This window comes from Physella acuta, unplaced genomic scaffold (assembly GCF_028476545.2).
Source record: "Physella acuta isolate Inbredline_101_S28 unplaced genomic scaffold, ASM2847654v3 ptg001655l, whole genome shotgun sequence".
Classification (NCBI taxonomy): Eukaryota; Metazoa; Mollusca; class Gastropoda; family Physidae; genus Physella; species Physella acuta.
The window spans coordinates 141,018-167,399 of record NW_026733169.1 but is presented as its reverse complement, the minus strand read 5'-3'; the positions used below and the strand labels follow the sequence as shown (position 1 = coordinate 167,399).

Here is a 26,382-nt window from a genome sequence, read left to right as displayed (position 1 = left end):
GTAGGAGTTAAGTGGTCTCACATTTCTTATAGTAGTGTGGTTCTACTAGATCTATTGCTACTAAATCTTGTACTTAACTAGAGAATCTAGAATCTACACTAACCAGATCTAGATAACCTATAATATATTACTGCATTTTATCAGATTCGTCTACTTAAACTCTAAACGCAAACAGTATTACTAACAGTATTTTTATTTAGAATTTTCGGGCCACATATTTATATTATCCACGAAACTGTCAATAACAATATAATAAGGATCTTCAATTCCTAAGAGTTCAAGTTTTTTAACGTATTGTTGTTCCTTTTCCGCGGGTGCGGTTCTTTACATACAGTGAACACGTCCAGCGCTGGTGAACAGCTGATTGTGTTTACGTCTGGTGTTCACCACGGTGGCGGCGGGCGTAGGTATCACGTGATTTAGGTCACGTGTTTGCAAGGACTCTTTTGTTTTATCATAATTGTTTTTATGGCCTTACAAACATGATTATTTATAGTTACAGCCATCAGCTATATATGATATTATGTCATTGAACCTCTAATTATCCATAACTTTTCAGTGTAAAAGATATTTGGATTAAAAAGAGTACAAAATGACCATTTTCAATAACTTTTAAAATCCAATTTTTTAGTTGCTTAATACTCTCTACTTGATAATATTTTTGTTATATCGAACACTCACTCACTTGAAAAAATTAATTATCATGATTTCAGCCTATTACTCTTTTATCAAACGTTCATTGCAATTTATATTTTATGTCTTCAGGTTGCTCACATGAGTATCAAATTTTAGGATTATATAGGGGTTGGGATGACAAAACAAGATGCATGACTTTTACACCTCTAGGAGAAACATTAACTGAACAAGATTTAAGGGTTAGTAAAGTGGATAGAAAATGGGCTTTTAATTTAATCTTAATATTAACCGCATCTCTATTAGAAGTCCGAGTACTAAATAAATAATTTTATTTTAATTTTAGGGTAGTTTGTCAGGCATTGGGATGGTGTAGTTGGAAAGTTAAGCTTACAAATGGTAACTCAAAAGTATCAGGATGTCTACATTTTTAACTTTTTGCAATTTATATTAATTTATTATTGCAGCTATTTAACAAACATAAACTTTTTAAATCAAGCTACACTGAAAAACCAAGAACCTGCAGAAATTTAACCAACCAAATTTTTAGATATTTTGTTTGCTGTTTTCAAATCTAACCTTGCCCCTCAAATAAACACAACAATCATACATATCACCAATATAACCGATTAAATCAACTTCTAACATGAAGACAATTATATAATATAGTGGAGTTCACAATTGTTTGTAATCAGGTTGTAGACATGATTAAAACAAAATGGACCATATTTTTAATGCATGTTATTCAGACACTACTCTGCCTTAAAAAAAAACTGGTGTTTGTGAAGTTTGAAATCTTATTAAGTGCCCAACAATTTTTAGGGGAGAAAAGAGGTATATTTTAAAGCCATTGATACGACTACTCTTTTTTTTCTTTGGACCTCAGCTTAAATAGCTTTATTGTGGCATAGCATCTAAAAACAATTAACTATTTTCTTATTTTAAACTTTTTTTTTTAGAAAGTGTTTCCTGATGATGCTCTGTGTGCTCACATACAGATGGGTGTAACATTACAAAAACTCAATCTTACATTTGAACAAGTAGTTCTACTTAAAGCTATTGTTTGCACAGCACCTGGTAATGATTGTATATTTTACCGTACCAAAATAAAAATATATTTTGGTAGTAATTAGTGTACATAGCTATGCATCATCATGTAAGGAATGGTAAAATTATTATGTACTATCTTCAACTGATTAATAAAGAAGTATAATCCACCATCCCCCCTACCCACCACAAAGTACAATTGGTACTGAAGAGACAAATTAATATGGAAGATCACTGAAGTGAAATATGTGCTGGATGAGAAATCAAATAAAAAAGTGGCAATAAATATTAATTAAGCTGTGACTGATTATTCCACAAAACTGGAATGGCCAAATGTGCCTGCTACATGATAAGAGTGTAAATCATGACCTTTGATATTATAGATTTTAGTCAAGTAGTTTAATTTTAACTAAAAAAAGTAATACCAAAAAGAATTATTCTGCATTTCAATTTCAGATTCTTCTGCTTGAATGTTGTTAAGTGATCATTATTTCTCCTAACAGATCGTGATGAGTTGGAACAAAGGGATGCTGTAGCTACTATTAACTGGAAACTGGTTAACTGCTTACTTCTTCTTCTGTGGCGGCAAAATAAAAATCCTCTTCAAAAGTTTGGTCAAATTATGTCAGTATTGACTGAAATGAGGAAATATAGTGTTCTTATTCGAGCATCTTATACCAATGTAAGATCAGATGTTGAAGAACTTACAGAGAAAGTTAATATACCATTTATTTATGAACTGTTCTTTTGATTATTTTAAAAATCAAATAAACTTAATTTAATTAGTGAGAATGGCAATGAACTTTTCTCACTTTAAATTTTAATAAAAAATCGAAATTCTAAATAATGTTAAACTGAGTTCTAAAAAATTTCGTAAAGTACCCATTTAGTAGTTGAAAATAAATACAAAAAAGCATTCATGGACATTATTATTCAGTTATTATTTTAGGAAAGTGGTTAGTTGTTAATCAATACTGAAGGAAGAAGACAATCTTTTGTCATACATAAATTAAAGAGATCATAATAAGTATCACTCTTAAAATCTCATTACAATACTTCCATCTAATGGAATCTTCAGGCATGATTTGTACAATAAAACAGGTCTTGAATAATTAAAAAACCTGAATAAAAATCTAAAAATCTTATTGAAAAACTAATATCTATTTTAGAGTCAGCATACATATTTTGGGAAAGAGAATGTGTACATTTGTAACAGTTTCTTCAAAAGTGAAAAATCTTTAATGGTTTTGTAAATAAAAAAGAACTTTTAAATGAAAAATAATATTCATTATTAAATATTTTGAGACTAAATACAATTTATATATTTTTAGTTAAAATTGTGATTCCCATAATTATATCATATTTGACAAGAATTGTAATGTTTCATTCGTTATTTTTTTATCCCAAACTTTGAAAAAAATAAAAGCCACAGGCACTATTTCTGCATTTGAATAGAATTTAATAGTATTAAAATGTACAATCAGTCACCTATACAAACATTATCATCTTTTTGCATGTAGCTGTACAAATTCTTTTACTTTGATCTTGAATGACTCCTGTATTTAAAAAGAAAAGCTATTAAAACAAGTAATTGTGATGTAAAATGCTAAGCAGCAGGAGCGGAACTACCATGCCATTAGACCCGACAATGTGGGAAAGGGGTGGCAAACTGATAAAAAAAAACATCTCTTTTCTTAAATTCCAAATATTTTATTCCATACACCTTAATGGTGGTTTGTATTTAAAAAAAAACCGATTACTGCGCTACACAAAAAACACAACATGACCTGTAGTGTGAAAGATAAGCAAATGCTCATACTTTGTATGACTTAAAATACTCCAATGGGGCAGTTGGTAGTGGCCATAAAGCTGATTCAAATAACTGAATTACAAACTTAAATAGCCAAATAGGGAGGAGCATAAACTTCTTTGAATAGTCAAACGGAATGCATAACACTCACTAAATTTAATACAGGAGTCCAAAATGCTCAGATAGTCGAATAGGGAACCGACAAAGCTACTTTAAAAAGTCAAACAGGAGGGTCCATATCTCAATTAAAAAATTGAATAGGGGGATCCATGGGAGGGGAAGGGCTTTTTCTAGTTCCGCCACTGCTAAGCAGCCAAGTTTACATTACTAGATCAAGAAAAGCTAATGTGTTTACTTATAACAATGAGCTAAAATAAAATCAGTTAAATAATACCTTGTCTTTAGCATAATGTTCAGCTGCTTCCACATTCAGAGGATCATCAAAATTTAATAAATCCTGTGGGAACATAAAATTACATTAACTATTTTTACCATTTGTTAAATTGTATAGGTATTATTTGTTAACTGAAAAATGTATTCAAAGAATTCATGAAAAAAAATAAAAGAACTATCTTCATTACTATAATCACTATTAGCCATCTAATTATTGCTTATTTCTTAGTAAACTATGCAGTAATCATTTTCTGTTTTGTTTTCAAAAACCAAATTGATATAGCATATCTGGATAGGCCTATTCCCTATCACTTGAAAGTCTGGAAATTTAGTGCATGGGAACAACAGGTACAATGTATATTTTTTTTAAAAAAGAAATTATTTCACAAATGTTATTTGTTTTGAATGTATTAAAAACACAATTCATGTGTATGTGTCTCATTTTTTGTACTGTTGTAATTTTATTGAACAAATATTAAAATAATTTTTATTTGAAGTATTGATAAAAAAAAAAAAACAAAGATTCAAATAAATCAACCAAAGGGGTTGAGACAAGACATAATATAATAAGATTGACATATTTTTCATAAAATTTAATTTTCTTGAAAAGCGGTTACAGGAAAAGCATACATTATAAAGAAAATCCCCATAGTGCCTACTAAAATTTTAAAAATAAACACATACTGTAAATAAAGAATTCAGACCCCATATAACATCTTTAAGCTTTCGAGTAGGTGCCCAACCTGAAAACAAAAAGACTTGCTTTTAGAATCTTGCAGTTATTTTCTATACAATTAGCTTGCGATGTAAAAAACTGAATTTTTGTCTCTTTAAGTGAGGCCACGTCTACTCGAAATAATCTAGAGATTTGTCAGTGGTCACAGTAAAGCAAAAACTGTAGTCGTTTAAATAAATGAAGTGAGGTAGAATTAGAAAAATGTTTCCAATAAATAGACAGAGCAAAAGTACTAGATGTGGTGAAGAGTGAGTCAGTGAGGGGTTGTTTATGAAATTTCTGCACACATAAAGGTGAGGGAGGGAGGTCCAAAGATAAATTGTTCTAGGTACTTGGGAACTGTGATAAAATAGTGATTAGCAGTGTTGTGATGCGAGTTTGGGGAAAGGGTCAACGCTTGAAGGATAATGTGGATACACAGACAATGAGAATATAATCTGAGCCACTGAACAGGAACTACTAGTTGTAATCCAGGGTTTATTGCACTATTTATAAAGACACGGACGACAGCTTTCACAACTTAAACAGATACTTGACTTCATTTACAAAGACAGGCGAATACCTTAACAATCTAAAGCAAAATGACAAAAACTGATCTAAACTATTTCCCCATGCAACATCTGATATATTGGACAAACGGGGAAACTATTGTCTGACAGGGTCAACCAACACCTACGATCAATAAACAATGAAGATGGTCTTCCTATGCCCAAACACTTTAATAAAGAGTGAACATACCATAAAAATTGACTTTTGTTCGGTTTTGCCATAATTTTAAAAACCCCGTGAACACAGAAACGCAAATTATACTTAAATTTGGCAAACCGGCAATGGATTGTGTAAATGAACAGACATCTTTCACCTGACCCCCCTCCCCCAAACACTACGTCCCCAACCCCACCCATATACAGTGATCAAGCATCCTTTTCCACAAGTCTTTTGGATACTCGCCATCGGTACCCGTTTCACGTGAATTATAGGCCTATATATTTTTAAATGTACTTGTTTGAGAAAAATAATTTATGAAATAGTTATTGCTCAAAACGCAATGTGCTTTACTACACTCTGAACGATATTAGTGACAAAGCAAAAATAAGAACTAATTAGCTAAAAATCAGACACATTTAACATAACACAGGCACACGCTGATTAAGTGACTTAAATGATTTTGTTAAAAATCTGGCTATTCAATAGTCATTACGTTGTTTTTAAGTAATTTGTATTAGTTTGACTGATAAAATTGTATATGTTTCATAGCGCACGTCTTGATGAGTAGATCTATAGATCTAGATCGAACTCAAATTTGAATAAAGTAGTTCCTTTCTTTAGTCTAAAATCGGAAGATTCACATATTAAAAAAAATAAAAAAACTAAGTTTGACTTGGTGGGGTGTGGGGAAATTGCGAGACGCGAAAAGCGAAATGGCGAGGCGGGAAAATGCGAGAAGGGCGCGAAAACGGTCGGTCACGTGACTTTTTGTCTCGCATTTTACCACAAGCCGATACTTACGCTTGGTGGTGTTGAAATGCGAAGATTTCTGCGAAAAATTTACCGCACCCGATTTTCAGTGGTATTTGGTCCAGACTTCAAAGACGTTTCGGTTACATTGTTAAAACTTCCGATTTTTCCGTCGCTAGACATACTGATGATTTGTCAACTCCCTCCATCTTTTGTGTCGACTTAGAATACCACCTTGTTCGAAACCGACGGAAATACCGCCGACGATAGATCAATTTCTGTCTTTTGTGTGGAACGCCGAGGCCGCCTGATTTACCGTCTTTGAAGATCGCCGTGCCCGGATCCGCTGCCGCCGCAAAAATATTTTCTATTGTTGCATAGAAATTTTGTATTATAGCCGCCGCCTACGATTTTTTCTAGCTTTTTTTAACCATATAAATCTAAGCACAAGGAAATGCCTACATCATTTGGATACAACAAAATAAAGTGACGTCACCGATATTATCAGTTGCTCGTGCTATATCGTAAGCTATGGGCCTACTTCAAATATTTTTAAAACCAAGTTGAACTTATCTGAATTTTTTGGTTTTGGTGGTGGTGTTATTTGGGGTCTTCCATAAATGACATCACACTCGTAGGGGGGGGGGGGGGTCTGTAATTTTATGACGATGTGTGATGAGGGGGAGGAGGGGGGGGGGGGGTAGATGTGAAGTCACACTATAAAAAAGCAATGTTAGAAAAAGAATTTTAGACGTTTTTTCGCGTTTTAGAAAACTGTTTTAATACATTGCAATAGGAATTGATTAAAATACTCTATTTTGACCGAAATTAGACAAGATTTTGGGAAAATATCAATGTTTTAAAAAAACTCAACTGCTGGTGACAACAATGAGCAAGACATTGCCAAAATTACAGAAATGAGAAAAAAATACAAATTATAAAAAACGGAAAACAGATGTTGAGCGTGCGGATGATGATGATGAGAACATGGGTGCCAGTGTTTTGTTGGTGGGATGAACGAGGAGGTCAACTGTGATGAGAATGTGAAATGTTGTGAATGTGGATTGGAAGAAGTAGCAAAAGAAAAATGTATAAATGGGAGTCTAATGAACTGGGTTGGGTGTACTATGTGTGAAAGATGGTGTCACGAGGTGTGTTTGATGACTGATTTTGTTTGTAAATTTTGTTTGTAATTAAAATTACTTAATAAAAAAATAAATTGCACTTTTTAGAATTGTTTATACTTTTACACTTTTTGCAAGTACAAAAATCCATAAATAGATGTTGCAAAATATCTCTCCTGCTGACAAGATTATACCAATTCACACGTTTGTATAAACATGAGCGGGCTAGATTTTTAAATTAATGCCGACAGAGACGGGATTTTCCTCTCGCTAACAAGAGCGGGCGATGACAGTAGCACAGCAACGATGTTAGGATTTTTAAATAGATAGATCTAGATATAGATCTATCTATCTTTTTAGTATCTAGATAAAATTAAAAAATAACAACATACAACACTCGTGTTAAAGGGTATGGTTAAATGCTTGTTTATTTTAAAAATATTTAAAAAAATAATTGAAATAAATAAAGATGGAAAAAAAAGGAAAAAACTTTTTTCGCAAAAAGTGTCTCGCTATTTACCCTTAATTCCGCAGGTATGTCTCGCATTACCTTCTCGCATTTTCCCGCCTCGCCATTTCGCTTTTCGCGTCTGGCAATTTCCCCACACCCGACTTGGTGTGTCTCGATCGCGCACCACCTGCGTGGTATTAAGTACACTATCATCACAGCTATTTATACACGTTATAAAACACGAAGAATGAAAGACGTATCTAAAAAAAACTTAACTTACGTGAATATGCCTATTCTTTCAAACTAATTTTTGTAACCCAAATTAGCCAGTTCCATAGTTAAACAAACAAAGATTTCTATAAAACAATTAAGGCCTGAAATAGTTTAAAAGATAATTTCATTTTTGGAATAGATTCTAGAGTACATAGAGTCTAGATCTAGATCTTAGCATCTACGTCTTGTTTTTGAGTAGATTTAGATCTAGTCTAGAATCTAAATCTAGATCTAGAATCCAAATAGATAAAATAAATTTTATAAGTTTAGGCCGGAAAAATTGTAATGTATAGATTTCATAGCGTACGTAGATCTAAATCAAATTTGAATGAAATAGTTCATTTCTTTTTATTCTAAACATGGCAGATGAGGTCATTAGTTAATGTATAAACATTGGTGACGTCACTGTTTTATGCGTTCTTTTTCACAACTATAAACGCTTTTCCTGTTGCATAATTAAAACTGTTTTTCCACATTCGAATGCGTCTTTATTTTTTATTTTTCTTCTTTAAATAAAATTGTAGTTATACATTTAAAACATCTACCATATTATTTTCAACAAAAGTCCGTATCAAGTTCTCCATATATCGCTGAAGATTCTGATGTGATATCCGGCGAAAATATTTTGCGGACAGAGAGAGAGAGAGAAGTGCGCACATGGACTTTTATATTAGGATTGTATATCATTTATACAAGACACAAAATTGTGTTACTGTTTGTCATTTTTGTCTAGTCTGTAACCACCCTGTTATGTGCTGACAAAGACCTTGGGTCGAAACGTCCATAGTACTTGTAACTGTCTTTAACTTGTGAGGTAATTACTAATTATTTTTATTACTAATTGCATTAACTTCACTGCAACTACCATTTGTATTTACCTATTTACCCCCGCAATCAGATCATACTCTCCAAAGTCAAATCCTTTCGTACCTCGTCACAACCAGTTATTAACATAAATCATTCCAAAACACACATACTCTCACACCCTAGCAATACCTAAGATAACGTTCATATCAAGCAGGAACAGGTGTATACAGTTGGGTGTATTTATGGACGCACATAACATGAATAATAAAATATATAGTAGCAGAAATAAAAAACTACCATTCCCATTGTAAAACTTCAAACCTATAGCAATGCTAAAAAAATATTACATGTATGAATATACTACTTAATTTAAAAAAAAAACTTACCCATACTATCATACGAACTTTGACGAAGTAGACTTAGACAAACTTCTCCTACTTCAGTAATATTTGGATGATATAATTTTGTATTGCATGTAACTTTAGGGGGCTGTAAAACAATTATACATATTTAAAATTATTTTAAAATGAAAGTTATTTTCAGAGCATTTAAAAGATCCTACAATGAAATAGTCCACTTAATTGAGAATTGACCATTTAAAAATGACGGCTTTCACAGTTCTGCGACCCATATGGAAAAGTTCTGCCATCTCCATTACCACAAAAATTAGGATATTTAACTCAAATGTCAAGGCAGTTCTGCTGTATGTAGCAGAGACATGGAGAGTCTCCAAAGCAAGCACAGCAAAGATACAGACTTTCATGAACAGATGACTTAGACAGATATTGAAATTGAGATGGCAGGACAAAGTGCCGAACATAAAATTATGGAGGAAAGCTAGGCAGGAGCCTATGGGTGTGCAAATAAGAAGGAGGAAGTGGCGCTGGGTGGGTCACACACTGCAAAAGGCTTACCCAAATGTTACACGCCAAGCACTTGAGTGGAACCCCCAGGGAAAGCGGAAGAGAGGGCGCCCAAGACAGACCTGGAGGCGGAGTCTTCTTGAAGAGCTGAAGCCAACAGAGATGTCTTGGGAGATGGCAAAATTAATAGCCGGGGAGCGGAAGAAATGGAAGGAAATGGTGGAGGCCCTATGTTCCATAAGGAGCAAAGAGGATTAAGTCAAAGTAAGTCAATTTAAAAATGAGACGGAAGATCAGTCAATGATTGAAATGAATATTGTATCTGTTTCCGGTTACTACATAAAAAGGAAAATGAAGTTGCATTGAATGGAGAAAAATGTCCATTCAATGTTTGCCACACATTTCACAACTTACTCTTACTTTTTAAATATTCCTTTCATGTATCAATCAATGATGAAAAAAGCTATGCTCATGTAGCTTTTTCTTTTAAAGTAGGCCTTTGTGTTAGGGGTCATCCATCCACGTCTTGCTTTTTTTGACAATTTTTACCTCCCCCCCTCCCGTCTGTCACACATCGTCACAAAAAGCCAGACCCCCACCCCTAAAATGACGTCACACCTCAGCCTATAACCCCCCCCCCCCCTCAAAATGGCAGTTGAATTTTTCTTAAAACATCGATGTTTTCCTAAAATCTTGTCTAAACTCTGTCTATATAGAGAATTTTAATCAATTCCTTTACAATTTATTAAAACAGTTGTCTAAATTTTCTAAAACGCGAAATAACATCTAAAATTCGTTTTCTAACATGGCTTTTTTATAATGCAAAAGTGTGATGTCGCACCATCTGAACCCCCCCCCCCTCCCCCTCATCACACACCGTCACAAAATTACGGACCCCCCCTCCCCTACGAGCGTGACGTCATTTATGGACGACCCCTTAAAAGTAATAGCAATGCTTTGTTCTAAAACTGCTCGTGATTTTCTATGCTTAATTCTTAAAATTTCTTGATCCATGTGTCAAATAATAAATAGGATGAAATACTGAGATTTCCTTGCATTAAATTTGGTCTGGTACTAGCATAGAAAAATTACAGTAAGTATGTATGTGGCTTTGTCCTTTACTACACCTTTCACCTCATTGCCATGAAACTTTGGGGGGGGGGGGGGGAGGGGGGGGGGTTCAATCAGAATACTCATTTTAAAAAATGAAGGCAGAGAGAAATGGTACATGGGATAGCTTTAAAACAGAGGGTGAGTTAAAATACTGGTAGATAAATTAGGCTATAGTTAGACTAACACACATGTGAGATTAACAGTAAAGATAATTTTTCTGTATTTTTCAATAAATATTTAAGTGAACATATCTGCAAAACATTTCTGAAAAAATCTGCTATCTGAAAAATTTGGGAATCCATGAAAGCGTAATACTCCATTTAAAAAAGAACAAGTGGAATGCACACGTCTGCTGTTTTCATAGAAGTAATTTCAGGATTTTTCGAAATAAAATAGGCTTGAGTCTGCAAAAATCGATAATTTGTGGGAAAAATAGAAGAAAATAAAATTAGCTGAGATAAATTGTAGCTGAAATTGAATAACAATAATTATTTCCATAAAAAATTAATTAGAATGATATAATTTGCAATAAATCATGGGTATCATAACATTTTATGAACACCTACCACAATATTGTATTCATCAGGCACAAATACTGAAAAACTGAACCGTCCACCTTGCCAAAAACCAGAATCAGGAGTAACAATGAGAGAAAACTGATGTAAACAGCTAGGGTCATCAAAGGTTACCTGACAAGTTGCAGGCAATGTTTCTTCCATTTCTTGGACTTCTGAAAAGAAGGGACATAAAAAAAATCTGCAGCAATAACAAGTAAAACTAGGTGCAACCACAAAAAGCTAGTCAAGCATTTTATTCAGTAAGAAAATTGCCCCTTTAGTATAATCTTTAGTTGTGCTCATAATGCATGCTGTATTAGTTGAAATGAAGGGGTACTGTTATTCTCAGGACTTTTTAAAAAATAAAGCGGGAATTATCTCCCCTAAACTTTTTCAAATATTCTTAGATAACACTAGATGGCAACTTGGGATATAGACATGATTTTTAATCAATTTTTAAATACTAAATGTTTTAAAAATAGAATAGAATCTTGTAGAAAAAGAAACGTGTGTATACTAGTGCAGAACATTTGCACTTTGAGTAACATATAATGTCGCACTACATTGTCTTCCAGTCTTGACACACGTGAAAAGTTTAAAATAACTTTGTCTGGTAGAAGTGTTCGAAATTGTGTTCATCTTTTTCTGACCATGAAAGAGGAATCAAGTTGAAAATAAATTCATGTTTTTTGAGAAATCAGAAATAGCAAAAAGTACTACTTCCAGTCATGGGAAATTACTCAAAATTTGATGGAAAACAGAGAATTAGATTTTTTTACTTATATGTGAAATTTTGCCTATCTATCAGAAACAGTACTCTATAAGCTTTTGAAAAACCGAAATTAAAATAATTTCCACTTATGGTTACCGAAAAAAATTGCTGAAAAGTTGATACTTAACTACAAACTTGATATAATTCTTAAATATGAAATTTTATCAACCTAGCTGCAACGGTACTCAAATTATCATGTTCACAGACAAGAAAACAGACAAAATAGTAAAACAAAGTTTTACTGACTCATGGAGGTGTAAATTCTCAAGATATGTTAAAATCTTGATTTTGATTTTTTGCATGATCACAATACTTCCTCTATACTTCATATACGAGAAAGTACAAATGTTTTACCATTCATTGAAAATAATGAAAAATTACAGTGAAAATAACTACCACCTACCAATTGTATACAGGTTATTTATACAGAAAACCAAGTAAAATAACTTTTCTTAAAAGTCTTGCAATAAAGTGTGTTCAGAGAATGTGCTGGTATGAAAGTTTAGCTTGCTAATCTTTTTTTTTTAAATATATTTCTATTAAAGTAAATAAACACAGAATATGTTTGTATGATGGTTAAACTGGCTGGTTTTGTTTAATATGTTGGGTAGCATGTCCAAAAACTTGATAACCTTTTTCTCTGTTAAAGGGCCTTTAGATGTGGTATATTTTCATTTGCTGCAAGAAGAGATCTGACATCAAAGTAGTACAAGAAGATACAAGGGACAAATTCAAACTAACCTTTAATGAGAAGCTTGTCTCTGATAGACAAACGCTTTGTACCAAGTTCTGATTGATCTTGATTCTTTTTGGCTTGTTTCATCTTTAAAGTAATCATCTCTTGGATAAAAGAATAAAGCCTCTACTATTTCATATTACATAAGGTATGATTATATTACAGTTGTGAGATTTAAACTGAGAATACCTATTAGATAAGTAGGTTATTGATGCAAATAGTTCTCCTTATTATTATCCCTTTTGGGGAACAACAATCTCTTTGTATTTATGATTACTTTTTAACCCCTTAACGCAGACTGTCCATATAGATTTTGCGCTTAGCATATGTGCATAGGTACATTTATCCTACTGCTGCCGGTCGTTGCATATTGGGTACATCCAGACGATCGTATTGGTACCAATGGTCAAGTTGTCAAGTCAAAATTTATGACGTCACACTCCCTTGACTCAGGCGCCTACTAATATTGATTATTATTATCAAATAGGTGCAACGTTTTTACTACAAAAATACTAATAGCGTTATTATTCACTCTGTTATGTATATAAACAGTATAAATCACACATGAGAAAAATTAGGAAGTTATCTTCTGATTAAGTTTGTCATGTTTTCGCGACATCTGGCAACAAGACATAAAACTATACTTGGGTGCCAAGCAGGTATAGTGAAATTAGATGCCTCGCCAAACTATCATTTCTTCAAGCATGATTATAAATAAGTAAAGGATTTACAAAATACTCTTTGCCTATGTATAAAAGTGCACTTTAGAACGTAACTGTCCAAACGGTAGGTGAAGTAGAGTTCACCTGTTTCATTGACATTGGTATATGGAGAGAGAGCAATGCTGGAATAATGTGATCATGCTGCTGGGTACAGTGTAACAAATTTAACTTTGAAATAGCATCGTAAAATACTAGGAGAACATAAAAAATAGACAACAGTATGTGGAGTGGTGGACCACTATCCTGGATACCACCAAAGAAAGGTCTTCACAGGGACCTTGACAATAATAAAACTGAGCATAGACCTACACCTCGTAATAAAGACAGTAAGTTTGAATACTGACAAAAATACGCAGTTCTATTGAATACCCACATCAGTGGCATTGTACTTGAATTTAGTACAGACAGCAGTGTTATTGGGTACCCACATCTTCAGCAATGAGTACCAATATCTGTGACACTAAGCACCCAAAGATTCAGCATTAAGTACCCACAGCAGTGATACTGAGTACCCATTGCTAAGACTGAGTACCCACAGCAATGTTATGAATTACCAACAGTACACAGCAGTGACACCAGGAATCGACTGCAGTAACACTGAGTACCCACAGCTTCAGCACTCAGTACACATGGCTTCAACACTCATTACCCACTGTTTCAGCAATGAGTACCCATACCAGTAGCAATATGTAGATACAGCACTGTCATTGGTAATCCATAGCAGCATCATTTGAGTACCAAAAATCAGAAAATTGAGTACCATCAACAATAGCAGTGAGTACATACACCAATGGCACTGAGTACCCACAGCAGCTGCATTGAGCATGGAAGACTATACAACGGCCGAACACTGTCATTATTTGACAGTATTTGTTCATGCGTTTTGTGTGTATAGCAAATACTGGTCTAATGAGAAATATGAGTCTTTACTAGTTGACTTTGAATTAGAGTTCATGAAAAGGGCGTAAGCAAGGACAACTTAGGCCATACACATTTAAGGAATTCCTTTCATATGTAATGTGTTACTGTAGTGTAGTAGAACCACAATAGCCATGCTTCAAAATACCCATTTATAAGAGTTAGACAGTGAACAGGTGCAGCAGAGTTATGTAACTCTATGCCTGAGCTACTAAATTATAGTTTTCATGAATTTTACAGGTGAGTCTACATCTCCTTGCGTGTCCATATGATTAGTTTGTGATATTCTATTGTTTGTGCATGGATATTTAGAGAAACGTGTCGGTAAAAAATAGTAACTGACCCGGACACCAATTTTTTTTAAAATTACTGTTTGGTCCATTACTGCAGGATGTTGCGAATTCGCAATATACTGTAATTAGCATAAAAAATAAGTCCAAATTAAAAAAAACAATAATATACCTCAAATTCAGTGTCAGTATGATGAAAGAAAATCAGCACAAATATTTTTTTTACACACTTGGAACAGGCGTTAAGGGGTTAAAACTCAATCCTTGACAATCCAGCTTCCAACCATCTCTCTTCCAAAAGATTTCCTCAATGACATTTTTGGCATCTCACTCTTTCTCTTTACTTGTGAACTTCATTCTACTTGTGTTACTGATTGCCGTTCTCTTATTTTGTACTCTAATGTTACTTGTCTCCATACCTACCATAGGTGTAAATTAAGAAATAGTGTCTGGCCAATGTACTTTCAAAGTGCATCTTAGAGACCTGTTTATTAAGCCCTGAAGCTTATTAGTTGCTGCTTGTTTTACCCTCTGAGACACACAGCAAACAGACTACACATTTGAGCCAAAGATCCAGATTTTTATTGATAATCAATAAAGATTCCAAAGAGATTTGTCTTGATGATTCTAGCCTGCATGCATGCTTGATATGACCTTCATTTGACACTACAATTCCAGGTAAGTTTAATGTGTCTCTTCTTATAGTTTGTTTTACTTTTGTTTTACTGATGTTTATATTTAGACCTGTTTTTGCTGCTTTCTTAGCTAGAACATTTGTTTTGTTCTGCAGTTGCTGTAGACTATATGACTTGAAGCAGAGATCATCAGTGAAATTCAAGTTGGTGTGTCAGTGTTTATTTGATTCTTGTTTTTTTGTGTGTGGTGGTCTGGTTTGAGTTCTTTAAAACACATGATCACTTCCTCTGTAGTAAGTATTTAGCCTAGTTGTTTTTAATTTGTTCTTGTAAAGATTAGCTTAAGATTGTCATAAGTTATATTTCATATAATGATGTTTATTACTTAAATAATTATTCAGAGCAAGTTAGACAATAGTTATCTTTTTCAATAAGAGACTACAATCATTTTCTATAAATAAGGTGGGGACAAAAATGCATCAAATTATATATTCATGATAAAAATCAATGCTAAAATTTAACTAATTGGTTATCTTGGTGAGTCCTTAGTTTAACTAAACTTACCTTTGTCTTCTTTGTAAAGTGTTCTAAAAATGTTTTGAGTTTAGTGAAGTACTCTGTGCATAGATGTCGCCTACGGAATCTAACTGAAATAAAAGCATTGTAATTTTATAGAATTAAATAAAATGCAATTAGAATATATTTTATAAATATAAATGAAAAATCTTTTATGAATTTTATTTATTTAACAGTTTTAGAACCCAATGTGAGTAATAAAGTATAGATAACTAAGAAATTTAAAAAAAAAACAGTTTTGACTGGACCCTAAAATTTGGGGGAAAAATCACAACCTAAATGACAAATCTCAACTTGTGTAAATGCATACAAATTAACAGATATTTAGCAGCAAAATCAGTGTATCTTAACTTCTTAACTTGGATTCAACCGAACCCCAAGGGTTTGTCGAATCAGTCTCTGGGGTTTGGCAGAGGTCAAAAGACACACCAGACTCATATGATTTGCGCTAGGATTTTGTTAGTGCAGATGGCAGAACTAGCAACCAAGAGACAGCATGACATGTGTGATTTGTTATATAATATTTTATTCCCTTCATTTTAATTATGTATGTTGAGCAAAAAAAAAAGGCATCAGAAGAATATGTACAAGATAGATTCACATGTATAACAAAACTTAATGGGGGGGGGGGGGTCAGCATCCAAACTGCATGATTTACAATGTCAAGCTGAGCAATTCTAGTCTAGCATAGGCAAAACTAAGAGAATTCTTCCTTAAGCTGTATAAGTAAAAAAAAGTAAAGTTCCCTTTCAAACCTGATGGTCTATAGGGCAAGTGAAGTAGAGTTCACTTGTTTCTGTGACCTCGGCATATGATGAGATAGTGTGGTCAGCACTATGCCCTGCCGCCTTTACTTTCCCTAACGTAAGTTAGGTACCCATCAGAGTTATTGGACTCAGGGGTGGTCTACTGGCTTGAACCCGGATTTGAACTCGAAACTTACAGGTTAGCAGTCCAGCTCTCTACCGCTAGACCACTTCACCCCCTTAAGCTGTATAATGATGTAAAAAACAATAATACGTTAGCTGAATTTAAGATGAAGAAGCGCATTTTGCATCTCCGAATTGGTGTTTTAAAGACATCAACAGAAGTCACACTGACTTGTAATAAATATGCATTATTTTGTTCTTGATTTTGTGTGAGACTGATCATTAATGATTTTTTCTATGAACAAAAATGGACAGTTTTTTTTGCACACCAGTAAAATGAATACTTGAATTGGAAATCATATTTTTTTCCTAGTAAGAAGGGTTTGGTGAATGCACACATGGAGCTGCTGTGATTCGGTACCTTTAAAAAGGTTCAGAACCATTGAGCTAAACACTTTAGTGAATAAATTAAACTTTTTCATATGGTTATAAATCAATAGTTGCATTTTAGTTTTTCTCGACCTCAAATTTTAACTGCAATGTCAATAGACTGTTCCACTAGCTCTGACTCAACACAAAATTTAAAAGGAGGAGAAAAGGAGCAAGAGTTTCATTAGTGACAACTACTTGCTCATCAGATGAAAAACCATAGTGAAATGACGAGGATAAAATAGTTTTTCAATTGTTACTTACCTTTTAACAGTCCATCTCTTATAATTATTTCTGAAAAAGATTATAGGATATAATTTTACATAATGTAATAGCAAACACAGGATTCTAAAATGCTCAAATGTAGGAGTCAAACACATATAAAACAAGAAAATATGACCCACCACCCTTAAAATGTTAGAGCATTTGACTTTGGTCTGTATGATAAGTTGAAGGTTTAGCATCCAAATGTGGGAAACAGGTTTGAGTTATAGGATAAGGGTTAGGGTAAACATAATGGTCATTTTCCAGTTTCAGTTAAGGATTTGAATCTAGTATAATTAGAGCCTTGTCGTAGCTTGGCAGCTTGTGTATCCTGACCACCCCCAGAGCTATACCAGCGGGAGTATAAACTCCTAGTAGGTTAAACCAAACTGGGAAGATCTGCGCGGGTAGGGATCAGACCAAAGCTAACACCCTGGTCCTCCAGGTTGGGGGTTGAAACATAAGGCTAGCAACCTTATCTCATAAAAAAAAATACCGCTACAGAAACTGCAAGTACACAAATCTAATACCAACTTGGTCGAGGAGGTTCCTCTCTAGAAGAGCCCATGATGCCTACTAGTGAAAGCCTAACGGAAGCTAGTTTGCTGACAAATATCCTAACGCCCAAGACTAAAACCAGATTAGGGACCTGGAACATCAGAACCCTATATGAAAGCAGCAGATCAGCCCAGGTCGCCAAGGAAATGAGGAGGTATAAATTAAAAGTCCTAGGATTAAGTGAGACACGATGGAATGACAGTGGCCAAACTAGGTTGGTCTCTGGACAGACTGTCATCTACTGAGGCCACGAGGACGAAGATCATGAACACGCGCAAGGTGTAGCCATAATGATGTCTCCAGAAGCAACAAATGCTTTGATTGCATGGGAACCAGTCTCGCCACGACTCATAGCAGCTCGTTTCAATGCCAAGGGAAGGAAAACAACTTTAATCCAGTGCTATGCACCCACAAATGCTGCAACAGATAAAGAGAAAGAGGACTTTTACAGCGCCCTGCAAGCTCAAATTGACAAATCACCAAAAAGAGATATAAAGATAGTCATGGGAGACATGAATGCCGAAGTTGGAACAGAAAATAAAGATCATGAGCTCACAATGGGGAAAAATGGAATAGGTGTAATAAATGAAAACGGGGAACTCTTTGCTGATTTCTGTGCATTTAATGATCTAATTATAGGGGGGACAATTTTCTCTCATAAAGATATACATAAGACCACCTGGACTTCACCCAATGGCAAAACAAAGAACCAAATTGATCACATCACAGTTTCCAAAAAGTGGAGAAGAAGTTTAATGGATGTTAGGGCAAAACAAGGTGCAGATGCAGCCTCAGACCACCAACTCGTGGTTGCAAGACTAAAATCAAAATTAAAATCCTACAGGGATTGAGCTGATAAACCGCAGTTTAAATTCAATACAACATATCTTAGGAGTCCAAAAATAAAGGAAGACTTTAACTGCGTAGTAAAAAATAGGTATGAAGCACTCTCCAGCCTGGCAGAAGAAACAATAGAGCAAAAATGGCTAGGAAAACAGGAGCTATAGAAGTCAACATGCACTGTCATATTGGGAAGGAAAAAAAAGAACAAAAAGAATGGATCACAACAGAGACATGGGCCAAAATTGAAGATAGAAAAGAGATAAAGCAAAAGATGAACAAATGTAAGGATGAAAAAGAGAAAATAAACCTCAGAACACATTATTGTGAGTAAATCGCATGGTCAGGAAAAGTGGAAAAGAAGACAAAAGAAAGTTCATTCAAGAGATGATAGCGTAGGCAGAAACTGCAGCACGACAAGGAAAAATGAAGAGGCTCTGTGAAGTAACCAGGACCCTATCAGGCAAAAATATGAATCCCAACAAACCAGTAAAGGATAAAGTAGGAAATATCTTAACAAGTGACACAGAACAGAGAGACAGATGGGTACAGCACTTTGATGAGATTTTAAACCATCCTCTCTCATCAAACATCCCTGATATACACCTGCAAACCACCTACTAAATGTGTGTACAGATCCACCCACAAAGTTAGAAACAATAAGAGCAATAAAGAACATGAAAAATGGCAAAGCAGCTGGCCCGGACGGCATCCCACCAGAGGCACTAAAAGCAGATCCAGCCATATCAGCAGACATACTACATCCTCTACTTAAGCAGATTTGGGAAGAAGAGATAATCCCATCTGACTGGAAACTGGGATACCTGATAAAACTGCCAAAGAAGGGAGACCTGACACAATGCAACAACTGGAGAGGGATAATGCTTCTTTCAGTTCCAAGTAAGGTGCTGACAAGAATCATCATGGAGAGACTTAGAGATGCCTTGGACAAAAAGCTGAGACAAGAACAGGCTGGTTTTCGTCAGGACAGGTCATGTACTGACCACATTGCCACGCTGCGCATTATTATCGAACAGTTCCTTGAGTGGCTATCCCCCTTATACATGACTTTTGTCAACTTTGAAAAGGTTTGACAGTGTGAATAGAGATGCTATCTGGAAGTTAATGAGCCACTATGGAATACCCAAAAAATTTATATCTATCACACAGAAACTATATGAAGACTCCACCAGTCAGGTAATACACAAGGGAAAGCTAACAAAACCATTCACGGTGACGACGGGAGTAAGACAGGGATGTATGCTATTGCCAATGATATTCTTGATGGTAATCGACTGGATCATGCTGAAAACCACAAAAAACGACACAGGAATCCAGTGGTTTCACCAAAAGGCTGGAGGATCTTGATTTTGCCGATGACATCTGCCTACTATCTCACAAGCATCAACATACGCAAGCCAAACTAAATCAGCTATCTGAAGAAGCCTCCAAAGTTGGACTAAAAATCAATAAAAATAAAACAGAGGTCATCAGAATCAATAACAGCCAGGACCTGCCCATACAGCTAAATGGAGAAGATTTACGTGAAACAAACACATTCACATATCTGGGAAGCGTGATCAATAAGGACGGGGGAGCAGACAAGTACATAAAATGTCGTATCAACAAGGCTAGATGTGCCTTCAACTCACTGCGCCCGATGTGGAGGTCCATGGCCCTGTCACTCCGAAGCAAAATTGGGATTTTCAACACAAATGTCAAGGCAGTGCTGCTCTATGGCTCAGAGACTTGGAGGGTCACGAAGACAAATACTGATAAGCTACAGGCATTCGTAAACAAATGCTTACGACATATACTTAAAATAAGATGGCCAGACAAAATATCAAACAAAGACCTGTGGCGAACTTTAAAGCAACAGCCAATAGAGACAGATATCAAGGCCCGAAAATGGGGATGGATCGGACACACATTAAGAAAAGAAAAAGAAAACATCGCAAGGCATGCTTTGGACTGGAACCCCCAGGGAAAAAGGAGGGTGGGCCGGCCAAGGAAGACATGGAGAAGAACGGTTGAAGAAGAGGCGAAAACAGCTGGGCACACATGGGCACAGATAAAGGGGGCAGCCCAAAACCGAGTCCGATGGAGATGTGTGGTTGCAGCCCTTTGCTCCCTAGGGGCCACAAAGGAATGATGATGATAATTAAATATAATTTCAGAAAAAGTTGGTATTAATTTAAAATGTAGATAAAGGTTGAATTTCCAGTTCTGAGTCTGGTTAAACAATATTTTACAGTCAAGGTTCTGTTTCTGCCTCCAGTTACAATTCCTATTCTTGTTAAATTTCCAATTCTGCAGTTCAGGATACAGTCTCTATTCCGATTAAATTTTCAATAAGGTTAAAATTCTTGATCAAGAAATATTTCAGTTATGGGTTAAAGGTCTCTAGTGGTTGAATTTCTGGTTTCAGTTTTACATACATGACAGGTTTCAAAATTGGTTCAGAGTTTTAGGTTCATGTTGAGGTGGAGGTAAAAGAAATATATACAAGAGTATAATTATATTTCAATACAAAAATTAAGTACAACTCAGATGTTTGTATCAAAGACTATTAATTTTTTTTATTCTAATGGCTATTAGGACCTGGGTCCCTATAGCCCTGGATGCTATTTAGATCCAGAATTAAGCTACACATTCGCATAACCTGTAGTAAAATGTATACCTTTTATGTTGATTTTTTCTAGTGGATTTGCTAGTATTTTGTTGTGGTTTATTGTGTGTGTTAAATAGTTTTATTGATTTGTTAGTATAAGGATGTATAATTTATAAATATCCAATATTTAGCCCAATACATAAAATCATTAAGACACTGTGACAGAGTGAAATACGTCATGCCTCCCATACTATCGGATGTTAACACTTCTGTACCAAACTGAAATGGAATTCCCTGTCACTGCTTTTAAGCAAAAATCAAGAAGCTAAGCTAAAATCTAGTGGGTCTAATTGATTCTAAATATTTTCTAGATTTAGATTTTTAAATAATCCCCTATTCTATATGTTGTTGCTCCTCATGTTTTCTTGTCAGTGGGAGAAAAATACTGGCAACATTGTCTAGGGTCACTGAACTCTGACTGAGTTCATTTTGGTCTAGGTATTAGTAGTGTAGAGTGTAGGAGTATAGCATAAGTCATAGCAAGAATGGTGCTATTTGAGATTGTCGATGACAATCCAGGAGATTTCCAGGAGGTTTTTAAATCTTTTTAAATTCCAGTAGAATTCCTGGAGGTTTTTACGTTTTTTAAGATTTCAGGAGTTTTCCAGGACTTTCTGGAATTTCAGGAGGCCGCACGAACCGTGATAATAGCTAGCACACTAGTAAACTAAGCCAATTTAGCATATTTTAAGTTTCTGTGCAAAGTCATTATTACTGAAAAAAATTCCAAAATCAGGTCAGCCTGTGGCATCCTCCACTGAACGTGACTGAAGGAAAAAATATTTGACCTGTGACCTTCATTAAAACAGAATTTACTTTTGTTTTTTTTTTATTTTTAGTAAACATGTGCTTAATCTTACCCAAAAAGTGATAAAAATTTGAAAATTAATTTTAATTACTGTTGTAAAGTGAGATAAACAGCTTAATAAACACATGTTTTCTTGAGGGGATGTGGCACATCGCAATTATAACTTTATATTTCTGTGTTTTATGACAATATTTGTACACAATCAGGCAATCAGGATGCTATGCTTTTAAAATTGATAAAGGGTACGTTAAGTATACCAAGTTACAAAACCTGAAATCTAGCATAAACATTCTATTTTTAGGTGTGACATAAAAAAACAGTCATAAATCTAGCCAAATGATTGGATTCTTGCGCTGCACACATTTTCCCGCGCCTCGTTTTCACCAAACAAGAATATAATATAATATGCATTATTGAGGGGTGATCATTTACACCCTCAAATGTATTGTTTTCACCCTAATGATATTAAACAATTCTATTTTTATTTGATAGTAAAGATGTAATACAAATTGTATCTTACAATAAAGCTATTGTATGACGCACCTGCTTTAGTTTATTCGACTTGAAACACAAGCTAAGTAAGCGTGACTATCTCTCGACGGCCTCGTTTAAGACAAATAAAGAAATAAGGTCAAGCTGACATGATTAAAATGTTAATTATTCACCCCGTAATTACATGGGCAGTTTCGAGTATAAATCTATCCGATTATGATACAATCCTTATTTTTAACTATCATGTGCTTCATGAGAAAGAAATGATTCGATATTTTATATGTTTGCCCAAAACACAGGTGCTTCAAAACCGCGAGAACGAGACTTCATGAATCGAAAAGCCTAATAAAAATTATCATTTTAATACAGTACAGGTTGAACAAGTGTGTAACGAACTTAATGGTCTGGATAACAGCCATGGCTATGGGGACCCGGGTCCTAATAGCCCCGGCCGCTATTAGGACCCGGGTCCCAATAGCCATTTCCAAACATTTTTGGGGTGTGGGGAAATTGCGAGACGCGAAAAGCGAAATGGCGAGGCGGGAAAATGCGAGAAGGTAATGCGAGACATACCTGCGGAATTAAGGGTAAATAGCGAGACACTTTTTACGAAAAAAGTTTTTTCCTTTTTTTTTCCATCTTTATTTATTTAAATTATTTTTTTTTGTTTTAAAATAAACAAGCATTTAGCCATACCCTATAACACGAGTGTTGTATGTTGTTATTTTTTATCTAGATACTAAGAAGATAGAGAGGATCTAGATAGATCTATATCTATCTATTTAAAAATCCTAACATCGTTGCTGTGCTACTGTCATCGCCCGCTCTTGTTAGCGAGAGGAAATTCCCGTCTCAGTCGGCATTAATTTAAAAATCTAGCCCGCTCATGTTTATACAAACGTGAGCTGTGTCATTGTGAATTGGTATAATCTTGTCAGCAGGAGAGATATTTTGCAACATCTATTTATGGATTTTTGTTCTTGCAAAAAGTGTAAAAGTATAAACAATTCTAAAAAGTGCAATTTATTTTTTTATTAAGTAATTTTAATTACAAACAAAATTTACAAACAAAATCTTCTGAAACAGTCCTCAAACACACCTCGTGACACCATCTTTCACACATAGTACACCCAACCCAGTTCATTAGACTCCCATTTATACATTTTTCTTTTGCTACTTCTTCCAATCCACATTCACAACATTTCACATTCTCATCACAGTTGACCTCCTCGTTCATCCCACAAACAACACTGGCACCCATGTTCTCATCATCATCATCCGCACGCTCAACATCTGTTTTCCGTTTTTTAATAATTTGTATTTTTTATCATTTCTGTAATTTTGGCAATGTCTTGCTCATTGTTGTCACCAGCAGTTGAGTTTTTTTAAAACATCGATAATTTCCCAAAATCTTGTCTAATTTCGGTCAAAATAGAGTATTTTCATAGTGTGACTTCACATCTAACCCCCCTCCCCTCCTCCCCCTCATCACACATCGTCATAAAATTACAGACCCCCCCCTACGAGTGTGACGTCATTTATGGAAGACCCCAAATAACACCACCACCAAAACCAAAAAATTCAGATAAGTTCAACTTAATTTTAAAAATATTTGAAGTAGGCCCATAGCTTACGATATAGCTATTACACTTTATTAAAACAGTTTTCTAAAACGCGAAAAAACTTCTAAAATTCTTTTTCTAACATTGCTTTTTATAGTGTGACTTCACATCTAACCCCCCCCCCCCTCCTCCCCCTCATCACACATCGTCATAAAATTACAGACCCCCCCCCCCCTACGAGTGTGACGTCATTTATGGAAGACCCCAAATAACACCACCACCAAAACCAAAAAATTCAGATAAGTTCAACTTAATTTTAAAAATATTTGAAGTAGGCCCATAGCTTACGATATAGCACTAGCAACTGATAATATCGGTGACGTCACTTTATTTTGTAGTATCCAAATGATGTAGGCATTTCCTTGTGCTTAGATTTATATGGTAAAAAAAGCTAGAAAAAAATCGTAGGCGGCGGCTATAATACAAAATTTCTATGCAACAATAGAAAATATGTATGCGGCGGCAGCGGATCCAGGCACGGCCATCTTCAAAGACGGTAAATCAGGCGGCCTCGGCGTTCCACACAAAAGACAGAAGTTGATCTATCGTCGGCGGTATTTCCGTCGGTTTCGAACAAGGTGGTATTCTAAGTCGACACAAAAGAATGGGGGAGTTGACAAATCATCAGTATGTCTAGCGACGGAAAAATAAAAAGTTTTAACAATGTAAACGAAATGTCTTTGAAGTCTGGACCAAATACCACTGAAAATCGGGTGCGGTAAATTTTTCGCAGAAATCTTCGCATTTCAACACCACCCAGCGTAAGTATCGGCTTGTGGTAAAATGCGAGACAAAAAAGTCACGTGACCGACCGTTTTCGCGCCCTTCTCGCATTTTTCCGCCTTGCCATTTCGCTTCTCGCAATTTCCCCACACCCACATTTTTGTCTTTTTCAAAACATAAATCCTCCTCAAAATGTGTAGTAATTATTAAAATTTAAGGAGTCACCTGTTTTTCACATTACTAGTCGCGGGCAATTTTACGTAGATCTACCTAAAATGATAGATTACCTCAATTATAAAATTGACAGCCTATATTCTAGACTAGATTCTAGATCTACTAGATCATCTAGATCTAGCTAAAAACAAAAAAGCTAGCTAAAAATCTAGATGATAGATCAAGCAAGCAAGAGGAGTAGACTCAGTAGACAGTAGTAGTGTAGTAGTACTAGATCTAACTATGTGTAACTAATCTAGTAGTAGATTACTAGTCAGTAGTGAGTAGATCAGTAGAGTGAGTCAGTACTCCAGTAGGTAGAGTCAGTAGAGTCTAGTGAAGTCTAGTCTAGAGCTAGATCGCGCAACATTTAATTAATGTAATATTAAAATACATTGATATACATTTATCTGTATCCTAGATAATTTATCTATATCCTAGATAGATATATATCTAGATCTATGACAAGAATCTTTAAGCTCAAGACATGCAAGTCTTGTTTTTTTTTTCAGAATAAGAGAAGAGATTTACATAAACAAATGAAACCGGAAACGGAAATATAGGTTTTCTAAGCCTATGTTTGCTTTTTCACAAAGATTTTCAACTGCAAATACTGCAATCTATATATAGAAAAGATCTATATAATTCTCTTCTTGGATACCCTAGAAAACACCAAGCTGTAAGCGCGCCTTTGCAGCCCCCTCTCTTCCTCTCTAGGCATATCCCTACCACCCCCACCCCACATGGTCTGGTTAGCTTTGGTTCACGCTAAATATTTACAATCGTAGAGCCGGGTTTATTGACGGCTATTAGGGGCAGATAATTTAGTTTGAAACGATTTTAAACTTAGGGGAGGTAACTAAGAGGAGGCTGCTTTCACGGGGGGGGGGGTATCGTCCTTAACGACCATCTGATAGTGTTTTAAAGCAAATATTTTCAGTGGCAGCATTAATACTGTTGTATTCACAAATTATGAATT

At 35.0% G+C, this 26,382-nt stretch overlaps 2 protein-coding genes across 6 annotated transcripts; one reads left to right on the top strand and one right to left on the bottom strand.

Annotated features, from left to right (window-relative positions):
• Positions 1 to 765: 765 nt before the first annotated feature.
• LOC131929608 (uncharacterized) lies at positions 766 to 4,324 on the top strand (the record flags this gene model as incomplete). The annotated part of the gene is given in 3 exon segments (XM_059285894.1): positions 766 to 875; positions 1,593 to 1,710; positions 2,184 to 4,324. Coding segments are annotated over 3 exon segments (476 nt in total), but the record flags the coding sequence as incomplete, so codon positions are not given.
• On the bottom strand, positions 2,179 to 25,999 carry LOC131929611 (NEDD8-conjugating enzyme UBE2F). Of its 5 annotated transcripts, none has more exons than XM_059285903.1 (10): positions 25,808 to 25,927; positions 17,477 to 17,506; positions 15,903 to 15,985; positions 12,779 to 12,875; positions 11,275 to 11,438; positions 9,119 to 9,221; positions 4,568 to 4,626; positions 3,885 to 3,947; positions 3,169 to 3,236; positions 2,179 to 2,315 (listed from the first exon to the last, which is right to left on the bottom strand). In XM_059285903.1, exons 4-9 carry the CDS (start codon positions 12,873 to 12,875, stop codon positions 3,183 to 3,185), a joined length of 540 nt encoding a protein of 179 aa, XP_059141886.1. In that variant the 5' UTR covers positions 15,903 to 15,985; positions 17,477 to 17,506; positions 25,808 to 25,927; the 3' UTR covers positions 2,179 to 2,315; positions 3,169 to 3,182. The 5 variants fall into 5 exon arrangements, with proteins under 5 accessions (XP_059141886.1, XP_059141885.1, XP_059141887.1 ...); XM_059285902.1 differs by lacking the exon at positions 2,179 to 2,315 and adding an exon at positions 25,416 to 25,460 and having other exon boundaries at positions 2,603 to 3,236; positions 25,808 to 25,924; XM_059285904.1 differs by lacking the exons at positions 2,179 to 2,315; positions 25,808 to 25,927 and adding an exon at positions 25,935 to 25,999 and having other exon boundaries at positions 2,603 to 3,236.
• Between the last annotated feature and the right edge of the window lie 383 nt (positions 26,000 to 26,382).